Source organism: Nylanderia fulva, unplaced genomic scaffold, assembly GCF_048542155.1.
Source record: "Nylanderia fulva isolate GAGA-0341 unplaced genomic scaffold, ASM4854215v1 Scaffold111, whole genome shotgun sequence".
NCBI lineage: Eukaryota > Metazoa > Arthropoda > Insecta > Hymenoptera > Formicidae > Nylanderia > Nylanderia fulva.
In genome coordinates this window covers 110,373-132,615 of record NW_028189313.1, presented here as the reverse complement: position 1 = coordinate 132,615, position 22,243 = coordinate 110,373, and the positions used below count along the sequence as shown (strand labels likewise).

General features: G+C 28.5%; 1 protein-coding gene across 8 annotated transcripts; it reads left to right on the top strand.

The window, feature by feature from the left end:
- Nucleotides 1–543: 543 nt before the first annotated feature.
- On the top strand, nt 544–22,243 carry LOC114938086 (uncharacterized). Of its 8 annotated transcripts, none has more exons than XM_029311831.2 (4): nt 544–702; nt 1,929–2,096; nt 3,668–3,941; nt 14,205–18,869. In XM_029311831.2, the coding sequence occupies exon 4, from the start codon at nt 14,550–14,552 to the stop codon at nt 16,599–16,601; it is 2,052 nt and encodes a 683-aa protein (XP_029167664.1). In that variant the 5' UTR covers nt 544–702; nt 1,929–2,096; nt 3,668–3,941; nt 14,205–14,549; the 3' UTR covers nt 16,602–18,869. The 8 variants fall into 8 exon arrangements, 7 of the variants coding, with proteins under 7 accessions (XP_029167664.1, XP_029167660.1, XP_029167661.1 ...); XM_029311827.2 differs by having other exon boundaries at nt 3,668–4,028; XM_029311828.2 differs by having other exon boundaries at nt 544–706; nt 3,668–4,028.

Here is a 22,243-nt window from a genome sequence, read left to right as displayed (position 1 = left end):
ATTTTAGCGGACGTGAAATTGCACTTTTAGCGTCGGCACCTTTGATGTAAATGTTTCAAGTTACATATGATCTGTTGCTATTTTGAAAAGAGTATATGCGCGCTAGAGTTTAAATGTTAGATAAGCTACGAAAATAATTAGGCTCGTTCGTTTTCGCTGCATTTCTAAACTAGTGCAATAAGTTAGAATGAGAGAAAATATATTTATTTTATTGTAATTTATTGCACTAGAAATATCTTATTATAACATTTAATAATACATTTTTAACACAATTGATTGATCACAAAATGTATTATTACTAACCAATTGTTATCTGAAATAAAAAATTGCGAGGAAATTGATACTGTGTAAAATACATGTATATAAATTTATTTATATTTATTTAGAAAAGATGAAATAAAAATAGACTGTAACGAAAATATTTTTAATAAAATTAGTAAAACAAAATTTAAATTTCGAATTCTTTCATATTCTTGTAGTCTTTTTTTCGTACGGGGGTACTAATCCAAGTACCGAGTCACCGAGATCGCGTAGAGTTAGGCTCCAATACACGGGGGCAGCCATATTCTCTGTAGGATAAACTGACGCATACAAATTGGAGACGCATAAAATTGCGAAGTGCCGCTACTGTATATACTTATACTGTGCCGTGGTTGGGTACGGAAGAAAGGGCCGAAGCCGTAGGATCCCTTGTATCTCACCGTATGTGTGTACACATCCTCAAATCATTATTTTTGGAAGTGAAAAGCATTGAAATTGTGAAAAGTAACAAAAACGCATGTGACTACAGAGCATGTGCATACGAGTATAGACAATATGCATATCGTGTCGATATGACAGGTTTCTTAACCTAGAAACCTGTCAACTTTAACAATTAATAATATATTTCGCTTCGCGAAGCATATCACTTTTTTCCGCTAGATTCTTCTTTTTGTTCAAAAACGCATCGAATATACATAATTTTATTGATTTTTTAGATGAGGCTCGTATTCTAAGTAATTACTATCTTTTTATTAATAGCTTAATGACTATGTTTATAATCTCTCTGATTGAATTACCATATACTAATTACTATACATATATTATTTGATCAAAAATTTTCTTTTCTTGATTATAATAATTGAATATTTAAATATGATAAGTTTATTTTGATATTCTAAACATTTGAAACAAAACCCAGCACAGTATATAAATGTTATATACTTAAGCATGTTACATGTAACGTATATGTTAGTTGTAATTTTCCACTCATAGATGTAACATTTTTAATATTACATATATTACATTGTAGTTATATTGTCATTATATCCCAAGATAGCACTGACTTATCAATACATCAATGTGCTATTTGGTATATAATTACAATATAACTACAATATAATATATGTTATATTAAAATGTTACGTCTATGAGTGGGAAATTACAACTAACATAGATGTTACATGTAACGTACACGTTATATTATCTGTTATTCCGTTTTATTGTAGCAATGTAACAAATATATATCGGTGTTTGCTGGGATATAATGCATTAGTGTTATTGCAAAATAACCCAATCATTGAATTAAACTGTGTATGTTTCAATTCTTCTATATGATTTACTATATTTTGAGTACTAAATGTAAATACCTGATGCATAACTACATCAGTAATCCAATAATTTCCATACTGATCAATGACTAAAACAATGTGGAAGAGAGATAAAACATGTTTTTTCCAAATAGTATTAAAAGAAGCTTATATTTAAGTAATCATTTTGATTAAAAAAATACAAATTTTGAATCAAATAAAATACAGGAGTTACTAAATCAGAATATTAGCTGTTGTGTAAATGTAGTTAATGAAACACGTTTTGAATCATGTAACAAATAAGAAGAAAAAAAAAAGAATAAATATACAATATTCAGATATAACATTTTATTTTTACAGGGAAACTATATGGTATGTACATGGGTATGGATAGAGGTATAGGTGATAAGTAGTATAAAGAAAAGAAGTAGATCGGCATGTAAAACGGTATTATACACGTGAATATTGATTTTTGGCCACCCAACTTACATCATCTCACAGATATATAATTTTTGTACAATATATATGGTAATTAAAATGCAAATATTATATATAACATATATATGTTAGTGTAATTAATATATATGTTCTGATATACTGCTAGTACTGATAATCTCTAACCCAGCAAACACCGATATATAATTGTTACATTGCTATAATAAAACGGAATATAACAGGTAATATAACGTGTAGGTTACATGTAACATCCATGTTAGTTGTAATTTCCCACTCATAGATGTAACATTTTAATATAACATATATTACATTGTAGTTATATTGTAATTATATACCAAAAAGCACATTGATGTATTGATAAGTCAGTGCTATCTTGGGATATAATGACAATATAACTACAATGTAATATATGTAATATTAAAAATGTTACATCTATAAGTGGGAAATTACAACTAACATATACGTTTACATGTAACATGCTTGAGTATATAACATTTATATATTGTGTTTGCTGGGTTAATTGTTTAGCTATAATTTGTAACTAACATGCATGTTACATGTAACATATATAGATTGAAATTATTACACATACTCTGATATATAACCAGTACTGAAAATAATCTAATATATCTAATGTAAACTATAGATTTTCAATATACAACCAGTATTGAAACCAGTATTGAAAATAATCTAATATATCTAATGTAAACTATAGATTTTTAATATTGGTAGTGTATTTTACATTATAGCATATATTATATTATAAATATTATATCTATTAGTGAAACAGATATATAAACAGATATATAATTGTTGTATAATGTTATTTTGTGATTATATTGTAATTATATCCCAGATATTAGATATGTTCTGCTATACACTGCCTGTATTGAAAGTCTATAAACTACGTTAGATATATTAGAGATATTCTGTATGGACAGTATATCGGAATATGTCTACTAATTGCAATCAATATATATGTTATACTGCTGATAATGACAGTTTATAATATATGTAACGTAAACTATAGATCTTTGGTACTAGCAGTGTATGTGGAAATATACCTAATATTGATAAATCATTGTGCTATATTCTAGAATATAATTACAATATAACTACAGTATAACATATATTATATATATTACATCTATATAAAAGAAACAGATTTATAATTGTTTGATGTTTATACTGTACTTATTTCCTACATATTATACATATTCCGTTATACACTGCTAGTATTGAAAACCATAGTTTACATTAAATGTATTAGAGATTTTCAGTACTAGCAGTATATACGAACATGTCTATTAATTGTAACTAATTTATATGTGTGTTACATGTAATATGTACACTAATTACATGTACAACAATAATATATCTCTTTTACTTATATGTATATGTAATATTTATAAATTAAGGTTTATTTTATTATTCCGTGTATAAAAATATTAAAGATAGGATAATAAAAAAAAATATATTTTCCGATACTTTAAATTTGATGTCAAAATATATGACAATAAAATATTTAATATAAAATTAATATTTAATATAAAATTTAATATTTAATATAAAATAAATAATAAAATAATCATTTTCATATTTTTATAATATAAAAAGAATAAAAAGAATATTTATGTATGTAGAATATCCGATGACGGAAAAGGCACACTAATTCGAGAAGCAGATACAAAAAGAGATGAAGGACGTACCGAGATTGCAACAACAAGGTTCTGCCAAGTCAGAGAAAGAAATATTGTTTCTCTTCAAGAACAAATCGATCAACAATAAAAAAAATCGCGGCGCTGAGAAGAATATATAGATAACGAAGAAGAATATTGATATCGAGAAGAAATACGTGGCAGAATCGAGAGAAAAGATTTTGAAGATTACGGAGGATATGAAATAGAAGAGGAAGAGGTAATGCCGAAAAATATTGATGAAAGGAAGAAATATAAGAACATGTGAGAAAGTTTACCGAATACAAAAGTTGTGAAATTACGAACGGTCAGTAAGAATCATTATAATTACATATATAAATTTACCTCTTGCGTAGTTTCTTGTAGAATTCTCTTTTTCGGCATTCACATTCCTTTTAACAATTTCGATAATGACATATGCCCTTGTATTTCTTTCGTATCAGTCAAATTATTTACAATTAAGCATGGTTGATCAACTATTCTTTGGAAAAAAATAAATATATACAGAGCGTCCCCGAATTAGCAGATCAACTCTCGTGGGTAGTTAGAGCGTGTTAAAACTGAAGAGAGAACTGAAGAAGTCTTATATCATTTTGCGAAATTTGCAATAATTATTGAGTTATTGATTAAAATATCTAAGCGAATGAGCGGGTGGAAAGCAGTAGGCCGGACTCGGGCATGTCGGATGGCTTATTTGTTATATATCGCTTAGTAACAAAAGTATCATCTTACTTTTCGGCGTGGCTACATTGCTTGCCGCTTGCTGCATGGCGTCGCCTCTCGATCAGATAATGCTTTTGTTACTAAGCGACTTAAACAAATAAGTCATCCGACATGCCCACCGAATCTGGCCCAGGCACCGCTTTCTACCCGCTTATTCGCTCAGATATTTTAATCAATAACTCAATAATTATTGCGAATTTAGCAAAATGATATAAAACTTTTCTCTTCAGTTTAACACGGTTTATTTACCTACGAGAGTTGATCCGCGAATTCGAGGATATCGTGTATAATAATATAGTTTATATAAATAAATATATCGTGTGCATGTGTGTGTATTAGCGTCTCTCAAAGGTAAAATATATTAAGTCACAAAGGATTTCGCAAAATGGGAAATGACTCAGTCGATTTGTCTGTAATTTAAGTATGTTGCTGTTCATGACCTACTGATGAAATGGTCTTACAGGCGCAACTCGAAATAATGGGTCAATTTCGAGCTACAGGACCCTGAAGTCGTTAACATACGAAATATGTTAAGGATTTGTGCAAATGATATTGTAAGCGCGTGTGTGCATGTGTATGTGTCTGTATTTAGGCTTGTTTTTTGTTTCTGCACTAATAAACTAGTGCATACTGGTGCAATAAGTTAGAGTGAGACAAAATATATTTGTCACATTCTAACTTATTACACCAGTGTACACTAGTTTATTAGTGCAGGAACAGAAAACAAGCCTCTTGTTTATGTGCGCGCACAATTAGATTGGTTACAATTAGTCCTGTTTTCAAGTGCCGAAAGTCAAAATTTACCATTTTCTTGCTTCAAGCACACTTTGTTCATTTGGGAATATTATTATTTCTTATATTTCACCGTAGTGTTATAAATTGTCAATATTTATTTTCAATATTGGCGTTAATCAAGATCAACGACAAGGACGTTTTGAGAATATAATACCTTTGAGGTGCTTGATTATATAAGTTTAGTCTCCTTGCCTCTCAACCTATTAGTGTATAGAGTATATATTATGCTTAATTAACGATGACAATTCAGGTAATTTATTCAAATAATATATTCACATTCGGCGTTAATGTTAGATGAATATCAATAGTTGAAATGTCAAATATTCAATAATTATATTTATTTATATGATTTTGTTGAAGTTAACAATTATATTAATATAATTTATTAATAATTTAATAATTTATATATATTAATATAACTCTATCAGTTTGGTGGTACTTATATATTCTGAAGAAATAATATTGTTCAGTGAGAATAATTACAATAAAAATAAATATAAATAGTACTAATAACACTGGTCGACAAAAAATGACTGTTTTCAGATTCAAAGATTTCCAAAGCGTATTCCTATAGATTGTTTCATTACGAGTCCGACCGCCACAATTGCGTATCACGTCAGATTTTTTACATATCTTGATCTAAAAATGCTAAAAAGTGCATTTTAGACACTTTTCCGTAAAATATAGCTTTTAATTGGGACGTGATAAAAAATGCTAAAACGGTTCAAAATAAAACTTAATACTCGTAGTTTATGTAAAAAATATAAAAAAGGTTGAACCTATAGAGAGTTTATTAAAAAAACTAAATTAAATAATTGAAAATATCATTTTTCGTACTTTTCCTTATACTAATACAAAGTCTTTAGAGGTTCGGTAGAATTGTTCATTTTTTTTACAAATATTAATATGTAAAAATTTCTTCAATCTCTGATAGATAATTATTTCTTATTATTTATTATTAGAATGGTTCACTTTTTTCACAAATATTAATATGTAAAAATTTCTTCAATCACTGATAAATAATTATTTATAGATTAACTCTTTATAGATTCGACCTTTTTTATATTTTTTTTACATAAGTGCGAAATCTTAAGTTTTATTTTGAACCGTTGTACCACTTTTTATCACGTACCAATTAAGGGCTACATTTTACGGAAAAGTGTATAAAATACTCTTTTTCGCATCTTTAGATCAAGATATTTAAAAACCTAACGTGATACGCAATTTTCGCGGCCGGATTCTTAATCAGCATAAAAACATCCACAAGAATACGCTTTAAAAATCTCCGAGCCTTTTTGTGTGTCAAAGAGTAAATCAAAAAACACTTCTAAATATACATCGCAAACTTCGCTCCGCATTTACAATATTATTTAAACAAATCCTTAATGTATTTTGTATGTTGACGACTTCAGAGCTCTATAGCTTGAAACTGACTCATTATTTCGAGTTGCGCCTGTGAGAACATTTCATCAGTAGGTCATGAACAGCAATATATACTTCAATTTCAGGCAAATCGAATGAGAGCTATTTTCCATAAGTTTGCGGGATTCTTTGTAAATTTTCAGTAGAATGTTAAAAATTTTTTTTATTGACTATTGTGTGTATATATATATATATATATATATATATATATATATATATAATTATTTATGTATTTATTTATTTATTTATTTATTATTAATATAAATATTTTTCTTTTTATATCTGCCGAATACATGGTATCAACTTAATCTTTATCACTTTTTTAAATATTTGTAATTCAAAATATTTTTCATTTGTGTTAATAATATGAACTTCCACTTTAAATGTCCCATCAGTTAATAAACCGTATGTAATAGTTTTATTTAATTTGTTATTGAACATTTCATAAAAATTTGATTTAATGCTTGTGATACTGTAAAATATATATTTAAAAACTAAAAACTATAAATATAAATATAATTAACATTATAATAATAATAATGTAAAACAATAATTAAAAATAAATTAAAATAATAGTTAGTGTCAGACAATCGTTAAAATTAAACGGAATGTAAACGAAAGAGTTGTGACAGGATGTATGTACGTGTTAAAACAATATATTCAATTCCAAAATAACAAACGTTTCAATCTGTCTCGAGATCATCTTCAGTGTATACATTAAATCGAATATTTACAAGGAGCGTACAATAAAGTTTTTAATGTCGATCTTAAAATTGCTAATAGGAAAAAGAGAACAAGTCGTGTTGCGGTTAGTAAAAACAATAGTGAACGCGTCAAATGTTGGCGTTCAAACGAAGAGGAAGATAACATGCGGTTTGTGATTCAAATTCTTTTAGAGAATTGTTATCCTTTAGATTTCATTTTTTCAACCATTAATAATCGTTTAAAGCATAAAACATTTATGAATGGCAATGGTACGAAACGTAAAAATGATGATGATTTATTACGATTCTATGTGTTCGAGGTATTTCTGATAATTTTTTTAACTTAATTAAAAAGTTTGAACTCCGCGTATCATACACAATCTCACATTCTTTAAATAAGTTTATTCAATCTGGAAAAGACCCCATTAATTTCTGGTCTAATAGTGAGGCTGTTTATAGAATTCCCTGCAAAGAATGTGATGCCACGTACGTCGGCCAAACAAAACGACAATTGAACACAAGAATAAAAGAGCATCGCAACAATATTAATAAAAAATCAGAGTTAGTTTCTGTTATTCCCAGTCATCGTTTAGACACCAGTCATGAAATTGATTGGGAACGCGTTAAAATCCTTAATAAAGAACGTTCATGCAGAAAAAGATTAATATCAGAAATGATTCACATCATGAATCAAAAGTTTGCTTTAAATCGACACAATAATATCGAAGGATTATCAGAAGATTATCTTCCTATTCTGAGATTATTTAATTCCCTCTAATTTCCTTTTTCTCTTTCTTTATATTATTTTCCTTGTCATTACCACTTTATGCTAAATTTATTTGTTGTTCTATCTTATATTTGTTCTTCGACTGTCAATTGTAGCTGACATATATTCGTAAATTAAACGTTTACTATAAATCGTTTTACTTAATTTTTATCTAAGGTTATATAACTAGCGATTGTTTTAAGATGTTGAATACATACGTTTTTCTCCACTGGCTATCACGTATGTACTGTTGATTTGCGAATTTTTAATGTATTTTTATGTATTTTATTATATCTTTATCTGATTTGAGTTGTTTTAATTTTTTTAGTTGCCATTAACTCAAAATATAATTTGCGAGCGTTAGTGTCACTTATTGTATTCAGAAGAACTTTTCCTGAAGATTTTACATTAAAGATGATCTGAGATTAAATCGAAACGTCTGTATTTTAAATTCTTTATATTGAAATATTATTTGTAAACACTAACACCTTATTAAACAGGTCTCCTTGCCATTTACATTGTTTAAAATTATAATATATTTAATAGTAATACTAATAAGTAATGTTTTTATAAATAATAATAATTTTGAAAATGTCATCTTTATTTTTATATTTGTTATATTATTTTAATGTTAGATTATGCATGTTGTTATATTGTTATTTTTTATTGTGTTATACAAATATATATACCATGCATATGTTGTATGCATGCAAGAGAAAAATATAGATCCGAAAGTCGCTGAATCGGGAAACGAACCCGAGACCTTTCGCTTGCCGGGCGACTGCTCTTCCATCAGAGCTATTAGATCCTTTTCTCGATTCAGCGACTTTCGGATCTATATTTTTCTCTTGCATTTATTTATTTATTTCCGTAGGGGGGTTAAAGGATTATTGAAATTAAATCTCAAATATGTGAGATTATTTCATATTTTAAATCTTGGTTGTGACCAAGTAAAAAATTTGGTGCCTTGTGCACAGTTATTTAATTCTAACGAAAAAATTTAGTTTCGTTGGGATAACGCACTGTCATCCGCGATCGGCTTTTATTGCCTGTCTTATACTTTAAATTTATATTTATATTACAGAGCCTTGTTAAACTCTTAAATTAATAAATAATGTTTTTATAAATAATGACACTCACACAATTAGCTTGTACCAAAGATTCTACACAATCTATATTGTCGTTCCGTGCAATTACTTGTACACGATCGGTTGTTATTAATAAAAAATTTTTAAATTTTATATTCATTATTATTTCCTACGTCGTGACGACTCAATCCCATCAACATAATTGATCATTTCAGCATATATTTACATTTTTAAATTGATCATGACTTGAAAATTAAAAATGCGAACATACATAATAAAACAGATAATAATCCTTAAGGTTCGCCAGTAATAATTAATAAAAATTTTTCCTCAATAGTAAAATTCGACCAAACTGGCAATCATTTATTATAAATAATTAGTTAAAATACAACGTTTCGGCTGTCATTGCAGCCCTTTTCAAGTAGATCAAACGTAAATGCATAATAAATTAATACAATAAATCAAATTCACTGCATACCACCGACAATATTCACAATTGTTTTAATGAACAATGTAGAATTGACGGTAGTAAGAAAGGAATAAATAGATGTTAACAGCTAGCAAGAATCTTAGTCGCAAGAATCTTAGTCACGACTAAGATTCTTGCTAGCTGTTAACATCTATTTATTCCTTTCTTACTACCGTTAATTCTACATTGTTCATTAAAACAATTGTGAATATTGTCGGTGGTATGCAGTGAATTTATTTATTGTATTAATTTATTATGCATTTACGTTTGATCTACTTAAAAAGAGCTGCAATGACAGCCGAAACGTTGTATTTTAACTAATTATTTATAATAAATGATTGCCAGTTTGATCGACTTTTACCATTGAGGAAAGATTTTTATTTATACATAATAAATTTTAAAATAAAATTAAAAATTATATTTAATTTTAAAAAATAAAAATAAAAATTTGTATATATAAGTAAAAATTAGTTTTAAAAATTTGTATTAGACTGACACAGTGGAACCAAAAACTTTAATAATATCTAATGCTATATTTATCGAAAACAAACTTATTGGATCTACATCTTATTCATTGACATCTTTTTCAATATTTTTTTGGAAATATGTATTCTGCAGATAGAAATTTCAACTAATAATTATTATTAATTTATTATTTATTATTAATAAATTTTAACACAAAGATTATATGTATATCAAGACTCTTTAATATTAACAATAAATACAACTAAGGAAGGACTTAAGAGCCATACGCGGATGTTCCTGCATACATTCCAACAAAAATAAATTTTTTCGTTGCAAATAAACAATTGTGCACAAGGCACATATTATTCTTGGTGTACTACCAAGACTTGATAATAAGAAATAATCTCTTACTTGAGATTTAATTTTTTAAAACCCTTCTAACCTCCCTTCCCAAAAAATAAATAAAGAAATAAATGCGAGAAAAAAATATAGATCCGAAAGTCGCTGAATCGAGAAGAGATTATTTCTTATTATCAAGTATTGGTAGTACACCAAGAATAATACGTGCTTTGTGCACAATTGTTTACTTCCAACGAAAAAAATTATTTTTGTTGGAATGTACGTAGAAACATCCGCGTATGGCTCTTAAGGCCTTCCTTAGTTGTATTTATTATACTTCAATTTTAATTTATTATTGTTATTAATTATTATATTATATTATTTTGTAATTTTGATTATTGTTATTATTATCGTTATGTTATATAATTTATTATATAATTTATATATTATATAATCATTTTGTAATTTTGATTATTGTTATTATTATCGTTATGTTATATAATTATTATATTTTAATTATTGTATGATATTATAATTAATATATTTTGTTTTGTATATATTATGTTTACAAATAAACTGTTGGAAAATGATATATATGTATAATTATTAATATTTTATATTAATGATTATAATAATTATATTAATGTTTAGTATATTATATTGTATAATGATTATAATAATTTTACTTCGAAAAAAATTAATACAATTAATTACAGCAAATGTTTAATTAATAATATAAACAATAATAAACTAATAATATAATAAATTATAATAATATGTTGTCCTCAAGATATACTATAAACGTCTTTTGGATATGTGTGCTGTTAAGGAATCTGTTAAGATTAATAAAAAGAAAAGTAAATGTCCAAAGATATAAAAACTAATGAAGCTAAATCTAAAGGAAAGAACAATCAAAGAAATGAAAGATGATAGGAATAAATAACAAAATAAATAAATATTAGATATAAAAAATGATAGATTTACTTACAGTATTAATTAGATTAATATTTTTAAACAGCGTCTTATCCGCTCTAATTAATGTTGCAATTTATAAATGTAACTTCTTTAAAAAGAAAATCTTACCTGAATGTACATGCGATATATCGATATATATATATATATATATATATGTATATATGACTTGTGTTTTTTTTTCAATATATATATAAAGTATCTTAATTACATCGAATGTTTCAATATCCACTAAACAATAGGTAATAGTAAATAAGTGTCGTCTACAATAGATGGAGTAAGCTTGGCGTAAAAAGTATGAGTAGGATTAATGTTTTTGGCATAAGCTGTTTACGCCGACTTAATCAACAATACGATAGACATTTCAAGCAATCTTTTCGTACTCTAACCTTCCTGAGTTTCCTTCCTGTGTTTTAATTGGTCGAGTGTAAGCGTAAGAGTAAGAGTAGACGTAAGAAATAAAAATAATTCACTTCGCTTAAGGCTATAGCACACGGATTTCCATAAAATATAGACATAATACATAGCATAAGCTCAAAAACCAACCAGATAATCGTTTTAGATTTAATATGCTAAGGAAACGGAAAATCTTTTGAGCCACCATTCCAACACATTTACAGATTTTGTGTGTGTAAAAATTTCAATCGATTGAAATTCTTTTTATACTTAAATTTTTAGTAATTTTGCGTTTCCTTAGCATATTAAATCTAAAACGACTATCTGGTTGGTATAGAATTTCATAAAACATAGCCATAAAGCGGGGTTGTAGACCACATGGTTATGTTTTATGGAATTCTATGTGCCCTTACGGCCTTACTCCAGCTCTCTTAAACCGGTAAGTAGCTCTTTTACGCCTACTCTTACTTCTTATGCCAAGACATTGTAGATGACGCTTAATATCACATCGGTGTTATATTACTGTTGCTTAGTGTTTAGTGGGTAGTAGATAGAATTGTGAGATTATATAAATGAGATTATTGAATAAAAAAGAGACTTAATATGTATACTTGAATTTATACGTATATAAAATATATAATATAATAATATAATAAATATAGTATTAAAAAATATAATGTACAGTATAATGCATAATATAGTAATTAATCCAATATGCATAACAAAAGGAAATAAATAGTGCGCGCGCTTTGTAGTGTTCTAGTAATATGAAAAAGAAATTGTTTATGGATAATTAAAATATGGATTGAAGAGATTCCTGTAACAAAAGTAAATTGTGTGGAAATTATTTATATTCAATATAATTTTGTCATTAATAAAAAAATAAATATTTTTTAGACAATTATAATTGAAAAATAATGAAACAAAAATAAGCTTTGATTAAATGCTACAAAATATAAAGATATATAGAATAATTACATAAAATAACATTACTTTATGGTAATATTCAATAATTTTGAAATTGACACCAAATTTTGTTGTAAAATTTGTTAAATAACAAGTAAACCAGTCTAATTGTAAGTAAATTTTAGAAAATATTTTAATATTCGATAAAAACACTATATCAGACAGGTAGATCAAAAACATTCCTGCTTACATTTTAGCAGTTTTATATATCTTTAAGCATGTCTAGCAGTGTTGTGTGTATTTGGTACAAGTGAATTTCCATTGATATGAGGAGTTTAGTAATTATAATGCATGCGGTTGTTCATTAGTAAATATAAAATGATAAATAATGTTCTTCATTATCATATGTATATTTTTTTAATTACAAAAAAATATGTTTTTTCAGTGAAATTATTGTAATATAATAATGACAAATATTTTTATTAAAGAATATTTATGTGTTATATACAAAATAGTTCAAAAGTCCGGCAACGGCCAATTATCAACAAAAATAGTGGTTCTATAAAAAAATGTTAAATGCAAAAGTTATTGGGCTCAAAATACATGAAATTAAAAAAAAGTTTAACTAAGGTACTTGATGGTGACCTTGATATTGACCTAGGGAGTCAAAGTTAGAAGTCATTTCAAGCTCAACTTAATTTTTTCAAATGGAATTTAACAAGAATGTACGTAATTTGCAACATATTTTTTAAAAGCAACTACGTGTTTTCTTCACAATTGATTAGTCTCATTATTCCGTGCATAAAAATATTAAGGAATGATTACTGAAAACTAAATATTTGGCAAAATATTTTACATTTCATGACAAAAAATTTTTATTTTCTAACTTTATAATTGGAAAAGTACTTAATGAAAAAATGTTTTTATAGTGAAATATATAGTTGAAAAGCTTTCAAAACACTATAAGCTAAGAGGTAAGCTATAAGAATATGCAACGAAAAATAGAGGGTTTCATTAAAAAAATTAAAGTTGACCCTGAAATGACTTTTAAATTTAACCCATTAATCAAAGTCAAAGTTGCTATTAAGTGCATTATTTTGAGCCCTACAACTTTTGTATTTAACATTTTTTCATAGGATCATTACTTTTGGAGATAATTGGCCGTTGCCGGATTTTTGAATCACCCCGTATATAAATATTATATACAAAATTGCATTATAGTAATAATTTTATATGCAAATATTTACAAATACAAATTAATTAAATCTCTAGATAATACGAAATTTTGTCAACATAATTTTATGATCAGTTTTATATACACTTTGTATTTGATAAAAATTGAATAGAACGCCAATAATGAAATGCTAATTTAATAAATATTTGTAATAAGGATTGTTTGATAACATATATATATATAGTAACTTTTTATTGATTACAGAATTAAATTATTAACAATTGGACAACGGATCGTTACTTTTGATAATAGTACAAAATACTCGACGGAAAATACATTAATAATATCAATTCGATCCAAAGTGAGATGTCATTACGCTCGTCGAAGAAACAAAAGTATATATTGCCAACGATCAATCAAAGAAACGCTCGTCTCACATAAATACATTTCCCAAAATGAGTTTATCGGATAAATCAAGTGGCAAGAGAAAAAAAAAATAAAGAGGACAAAAGTTACATTCCTGTTAGACAGACGTCCGCAAAAAGTTGCAAGAAAAAGATAAATAACATCCCAAGGATATACCAAAAGGTATCAAGGCGAACAAACATAATGCGTGTCGTAACGAAAATGTTTTACCGCTTCGCGGGCAAAATCACCACGGATGAATCAAGTGGTAAGCAGAAAAACAAAAATAGAAAGAACAAAAACTGTATTACTATTAGAAAGATGCCCGCAACAAGTTGCAAGAAAAAAACGTTAAACATCCCGAAGAGGTGCACTACCAAGGTGAACGAATCTAATGCGTGTCTGGAAGAAAATGTTAAACAATCCAAAGCCAAAAGAGTTGCACCTATCAATGATATAAACAGGATATGCAAGCTCTGTAATAAAACATTTTCTTTACAACAGAGCTATCATGCTCATATGCGCCAACACGCAGATAAGACACAGTACAAGTGTCATTCCTGTTCTAAGAAATTCAGGACGTTTCATAATCTGATTCGTCATCGAAAGAACATCCACTACGACCTAAAAGATTACTTTTGCGACATATGCGACAAAAAATTCGTGGACAAGACCGCCATGAAGAACCATCGGCGTATCCATACTGGTGAACGCCCTTACATATGTAACATATGTAACAGGTCATTCCGTTTTAGACAGAACTTAAAATTACACGTTAAAACTCATACAAACGATCCCTCACGCGAATGCGTCAATCGCCGCAAGGGAGCGTTTCACATTAAACGTGCTCTTATACGCTGGCACGAAAATCAGGCAGAATACAACTGCCATCTCTGCCTTAAGGATTTCGGTACGCTTAGTAGTCTAATTCGTCATCGAAAGAACATCCACTACGACCTAAAAGATTACTTTTGCGACATATGTCACAAAAGCTTCGCTGGTAAAACCGCCATGGAAGACCATCGGCGTATCCATATTGGTGAACGCCCTTACTTATGTGACATGTGCGGCAAGTTGTTCAGATGCAAAACCAACTTGAGGATACACATTCAGATTCATATAGGCGATCTCCCGTACAGGTGCGTCTTTTGCGACAAAGGATTTATAAGTAAACGGGATGTGCTATTACATTCGACAAAACACACGAGAGAGAGGAATCAAATGTGCGATGTATGTGGCGCGCGCTTTGCCCGAGAGGACGTGTTAAAGCAGCACAAAAAAATAGTGCACTCCGAGGAAAGACCGTATATATGTAAATACGGCAAGAGTTATAAGCGTAAATGTGATCTCAAAAATCACAAATGCTCAAACTTAGGGATTAGAAAATCGCGAGAAATTCCAGTCGGGCCTAATTCGAATTTAATTCCACAAAATTTAAACAAAAATAGAAACAACAAAGATTACATTCCTACTAAACAGACGCGCGCAAGTAGTTGCATGAAAAAGACTAATGACATAGCGACAAAATGCCAAGGTGCCAAAGTGAACGAATCTAATGCGTGCTTTGAAGAGAATGTTAAACAGTCCAAAGACAAAAGGTTGCCCATCAATACAGACAGGATTTGCAAGCCCTGTAATAAAACATTTTCCTCTCAGCAAAGCTACCGTGCTCATATACGCCAACACAAAGACAAGACACAGTATAAGTGTCGTCCCTCCTCTAAGGAATTCAATACGCTTGATAGTTTGATTCATCATCAAAAGAACATCCACTACGCCAAGAAGGATCATTCTTGCGACATATGTGACAAAAAATTCAGAGATAAGTTCGCCATGGAGGACCATCGGCGTATTCATACCGGTGAATGGCTGTACGTGTGTGACATTTGTAACAGAGCACACATTTCTAAGCATGACTTGTATCGTCACGTCAAACGTCATACAGATGACCTCCGGCACAAGCGCGTCTATAATGGGAAGAAATGTTTGAATAAATCTCGTATGGTGGAACATTTATCGGTGCACAAGAGCGCGAAAAATCACATATGCGACCAATGCGACAAGCATTTTATCCGCAAGAATACGTTAATCAGACATCAGAAAACTGTGCACTCCGAGGTAAAACCGTATAAGTGTCAATGCGGCAAGAGTTACAAGCGTGAATATGATCTCAAACTTCACAAACGCATAGGAGCGTGTACAGGCCCAGCTTTAAAGATGTGGAGGCCCTGGATCGACGAAGAGATGGAGACCTAACTATTTTTTAACTAAAATCAATTAGAAATTTTTACGTTGTTTAAATAATTTATTGCGAAATAATATATATAATATATATATATATATATATATATATATATAACTAGAGATAATTTATAAGTGCATTGACTATTATTTTGTTAAATTGTATTGTAATTGTACTGTAATTTTATTCCTGAGCGCCTTTTTTAATTGTAGTTCGTCTCTTTGCGTTGTTTTTCATTCAATTTTAACGGTAAAAAAGTACAGCACATAAAATAATTTTTATTGAAGATACGTACCCAAACTTTTTTCAAAATACTGTCATATTTCTATTAAAAACTTTCATTTTATTTATACCATATTTTCATGATCTAAATGTGTCTCTTTACAAATCAAAAACAAATTAATTTATATTAACTGTTTAGCCGTCGTAAAATATCTTTATCATATAAACGTACATTTAAATATAAACAATATTTGATGTATATTTGTGGATCAGAGATGCTGATTAATTAATTATGACATTTAATTACAAACAGATGTAATCAAATGTAATTAAAATATATTGAATTGGCGATTAATTTTAGAAAGATTAATTAGAGATCGTTACAATGACGATTGGTAGAAGCTAGATTAATCGAAGATCGCTTAATTAACAATTAATATCGAAGTCAATTGAAGGTTATTTAATTGACAATTGATATAAACGAAATTAATCGATCGATTAAACAATTAATACAAGCTAATTTAATTGAAAGTTTTTCAATTAAACGATTAATATGAGTTAATTTTAATTAGAAGTACTTTAATGGACGATTGAAAAAACAGAACAATCAAAGACAATTCAATTGACAATTGATTTGAGCAGAAACAATTAAAAAGTAGGGGAGAGTGGGGAGTTGGGAGACGGGTTTTGTTTTTGAAGCATAACTACCATAAAAATCGGTAGTTTGCAAACCTGTAAAGCAGGATATGTAGTAGACTTCACAATACAACTATTGGCTGTAACAGTTCGTTGAAATTCACAGCGGTTGTATTTAAATGGCTCGTAAAAAAGGAATGATTTTCGAAGTTTCAAAAATAGTGAGGAGTTGTGAGACATGACAAAATATGGGAGAAAATGGCATATTTTTATGATGAAGTTTTATTGAAGTTGTGAAAAATAGAAATGGAGACAGTTGTGACGAAAAAAATATTGAACAACAAACAAAGTCGGCTTAGTTCGCTGAATCCTTGTGTTCACTGCGAATCGGTTAGTTCGATTCGCAGTGAACACAGGTATAATAGCCGGTTGTTATGCAGGCACACTTCAAGTGCACAGCCCGATCACATACATTGCAATGTATTGAGTTGTTTCGGTTCAATTTCTTTGGCATTGCACCTTTGCAGATAATGCAGAAGTCTTCCTCTTCAGATGGAGTTGACATCGCTTTTTCTGGAATGGAAAGTGCACGACTGCGCTTTTTCGGTGGTGCCACATCCGTTTGCTTCTTCTGTTTCTCGTCTTTTTTTGCCTGCTTTGCCCGCTTGTCCTCAGCTTTCTTGTGTAAGCTGGCCATATTTTCAGGCGAAGTCAAAATGGTAGTTTCCATTGACTTGCGGCCTCACTTGGATTTTTTGGCCGGTGTATTGTGTTTGAGAGGTCTAACATCTTGCAATGCACTGCGAAGAACTGCAGCCGATGTGCTGGCCATTTGTGAGACACTAAGTGAGACACTCTCACAACTCCCCACTGTTTGTGTCTCACAACTCCCCACTTTGGACATTTTCAGACTGGCCGCATTGCCATCGACACACCGAATGTTCATCTACAATTCCTTTTGTGTGTGACAAGACAATCGCCCACTGATATATTTGCACTTACTTACTTTTGCAATCAGCTTCAAATCGTGCGTAAAAATATCACACACACACAAATGGTCGAAAAAACTTTTCGGACTATTGTTGTTCGCATAATAACAAGAAACGCTTAGCATACGTGTCGACGCGACGAATGCAAACGGAAAAGTGAAGTTACTTCAAGAGAAACATTTAATACTTTTTGGAACATTTCTAACTCTCTTAGTATGGCGGAGATTGACGTGTCTCAGAACTCCCCATGTCTCCCAACTCCCCACTCTCCCCTATATAATTGACGATTAAATATAGCAAATTTAATGCGAATCTTTTCCATTAATGATTGACTTAAGAAAATCGATATAATTTCCTATTTCCATTAATTAACTATGTGTAACGATTAATAAAATTTAAATAAATTTAATCGAAGATGTTTGATTGATGATATTATAACATGACTGAATTTAAATTATAATATCATCAATCAAACATCTTCGATTAAATTTATTTAAATTTTATTAATCGTTACACATAGTTAATTAATGGAAATAGAGAAATTATATAGATTTTCTTAAGTCAATCATTAATGGAAGAGATTCGCATTAAATTTACTATATTTAATCGTCAATTATATACTTTTTAATTGTTTCTGCTCAAATCAATTGTCAATTGAATTGTCTTCGATTGAATCTGTTTTTTTCAATCGTCCATTAACGTACTTCTAATTAAAATTAACTCATATTAATCGTTTAATTGAAAAACTTTCAATTAAATTAGCTTGTATTAATCGTTTAATCGATGGTTCTCCGATTAATTTCGTTTATATCAATTGTCAATTAAATAACCTTTAATTGATTTCGATCATATTAATCGTTAATTAAGCGATCTTCAATTAATCTAGCTTATATCAATCGTCATTGTAACGATCTCTAATTAATCTTTCTAAAATTAATCGTCAATTCAAAATATTTTAATTAAATCTTTTTATATCATTTGTTCAATTTTAAAAAATTTAATTGATATTTTGCCAACTCTGTTGTGGATATGTCCGCACAAAATATAATTATACATAGTAATAATTTGAAAGAACAAAATCGGGAAACGTTCAATCGATTAGAATCTTGTCCTACACAAAAAGTGGAAAAAAAACCTGAAGCGAGAAACTCAACCGAAAAAATTAATGTCAACGTACAAATAAAATATGGATTGAAAAGTTTCTTGCAGAAAAAGGTAAATTATGTAAAAATTATTTATATTTTAATTGTACCATTATATTAAAAGAAGTAATATTTTTTAGCAAATATGTGCTATTAAAAAAAAAAATATATAGAATAACTAGGTAAAATGACAAAACTGTGTATTAAATTTTAATTTTGAATAACATCAAAATGTGCTGCAAAATTTGTTAAATATCATCGGAAAGACAAGACTGAACTGACTGAAGGAAACGTAAAAACCAAGTAGGTTTTAGGAAATATTTTAAAATTATCAGACAAAAATATAGTATTTGGTAGTATATTTTATAGATCAAAGATATTTCTGTTTATATCTTAGAAGTATTAATTAGGTTGAAATATAACCAGTGTTCCTTCCTCGTGGGGCACTTGGTACCTGACACAGGTTTCTCTCATGCAAAAAAAAATACTTAGCAATGTTCTATGCAACAAGTAAATTTCTCTTAATATGAAATTTAGTGAATATATTTAATAGTTAGAAAGAAATATAATGGATGCTTTTCATGTTTTGTTTGTTTGATTATAAATTACTTTTATTTGACAGATAAAAATTTATAATTAAATAATTTATATTCTCTACATCATAAGTCCACTTTCTTTTAGTTATCAGAATATCTCCTTTTAAGATATACTTTCTTGTGCATATAAAATTAAGACTTATATTTATTAAATCTTTATATGTAATAAATATTATACGCGCGCACAAAGTTTCATAATTGCTTTTATTATATATTTATTTATTAGTTCTATTTTATTTGCTTTTATAATTGAATATCCTAATACCCATTTACAAATAAAAAGTGAACTAAAATACTCGAAAATAAAGAATTCTTTTATGAATAAAAGAATTTAATTTCTTCTGTTACGTTTTTTATTTAAGAATAATTGAACCGTCAATGATACAACACTAATGTAATGAGGATTCGTAATATAAATTTTTCCGATAATGTTATAAATATTAAAAAATATTATTATATGCTTACATTTTTTTAGATTAAAGAAGAAGATAACGCACCTTTGGAAAACTAAACAATAATCTTATTTTCTAGATAAAGGTACAAGATGTTCAACGGAAAACGCAGTAATAAAATCATTTCGATTCTGAGAAGTCAATATGCTCGACGAAAATTCAAAGTGTATCTCTATTACATAAAATATTGCTAAAGATAAATCAATAGAACGTTCATCATCTCGCATAAATACATTTCCCAAAATGCATTCGTCGGATAAATTAACTGGCAAGCAAACAAATAAAAACAATAGGAAGGACAAAATATCCACCCTTGCTAGACAGACGCGCGCAAAAGGGACAAAAGACATTTCAAAATATGCACAAAGTGAACGAATCTAATGCGTGTCTTGAAGAGAATATTAAACGGTTCAAAACCAAAAGAGTTGCACCTATCGATTATAGATACAGATAAGATTTGTAAGCTCTGTAATTTTCCAACCAGTAAAGCTACCGTGCTTATATACGCCGACACAAAGATAAAACATCTACAACACCAAGAAGGATTACCTTTGCGACATATGCGACAAAAAATTCGGGAATCGGAATCTTTTGTCGCATATGTTGCAAGGATGATTCTAAATTTGTCATGGAGAATCGGCGTACAGTGGGACCATAACTATCAAAACTTGGCAGAAAGTGAAAAAGTTAAAATTATAAATAAAACATGTATACACAATTAATAGAAAACACATCCATGTACAAGTTTCTAATACATAATTGTCATTTTGAGGGTCGCTGTCGTTGTTATTTATTATGTTTTAAAACTTTAACTTTAAGTGAATTGTTTTATACATGTACAAAATACGTTGTCATTTTATTGTAATATTTGCATAAAGTTCGAAGGCTTGGAAGTCACTTTCTCATGGGAACGTTACTTTTAGGTATTTTTAATAAATATTTATATAAATATTTAAATTTAATTACTTTTTCATAAGAAATATTACAAAACCAATTATTACAAAAACAATTATTAGGTTCTAATGTTATATAAACAATTAATTCAAAAGCTTCAAGAACCGTTTGCAGGATTTTAATGCACAAAATAATCTTACAATTCAGATAATGCAAAGTTTTGGTCAAGAGTTGAGGCCATCTTCAGCGCAATACAAATTAATATAATTAAATATAAAATGATAACTAGTGAGAAATAAAAAGGTCAACTTATCGAGCAATACTTAGAATTTTTCTGTCAAATAAAATTTATTCCATATATATACTAAACATAAAACATTATGTGAAAACTACAAACATTATATAATAAAACTTAAGCGAAAATTACAATCATTCAAAAAAATTACAAACACGCGGTCTTCCTCAGTATTATAATATAGTAATTATTTCAAAAAACACAAATTCATACAAAAATTACAACATAATATCGAAAATTAATGTTAGTTCTTTAATAAGAGTCGAGAATTTATAAGCAATTAAAGTGTGTTCCAATCTGTCATATCAAACAAATGTTCGCCTCGATATGATCTTTGATTTTAATCAAATCTCGTAAAGTTTCATCGTTAATATGCGAGATATTAATAAATTCCGTAGGCGTTGCGATTAATAAAAAAATTGACGATTAA

Coding starts and splice junctions, on each gene's coding strand:
- LOC114938086 (XM_029311830.2), top strand. CDS start 14,550: ATGCGTGTCGTAACGAAAATGTTTTACCGCTTCGCGGGCAAAATCACC.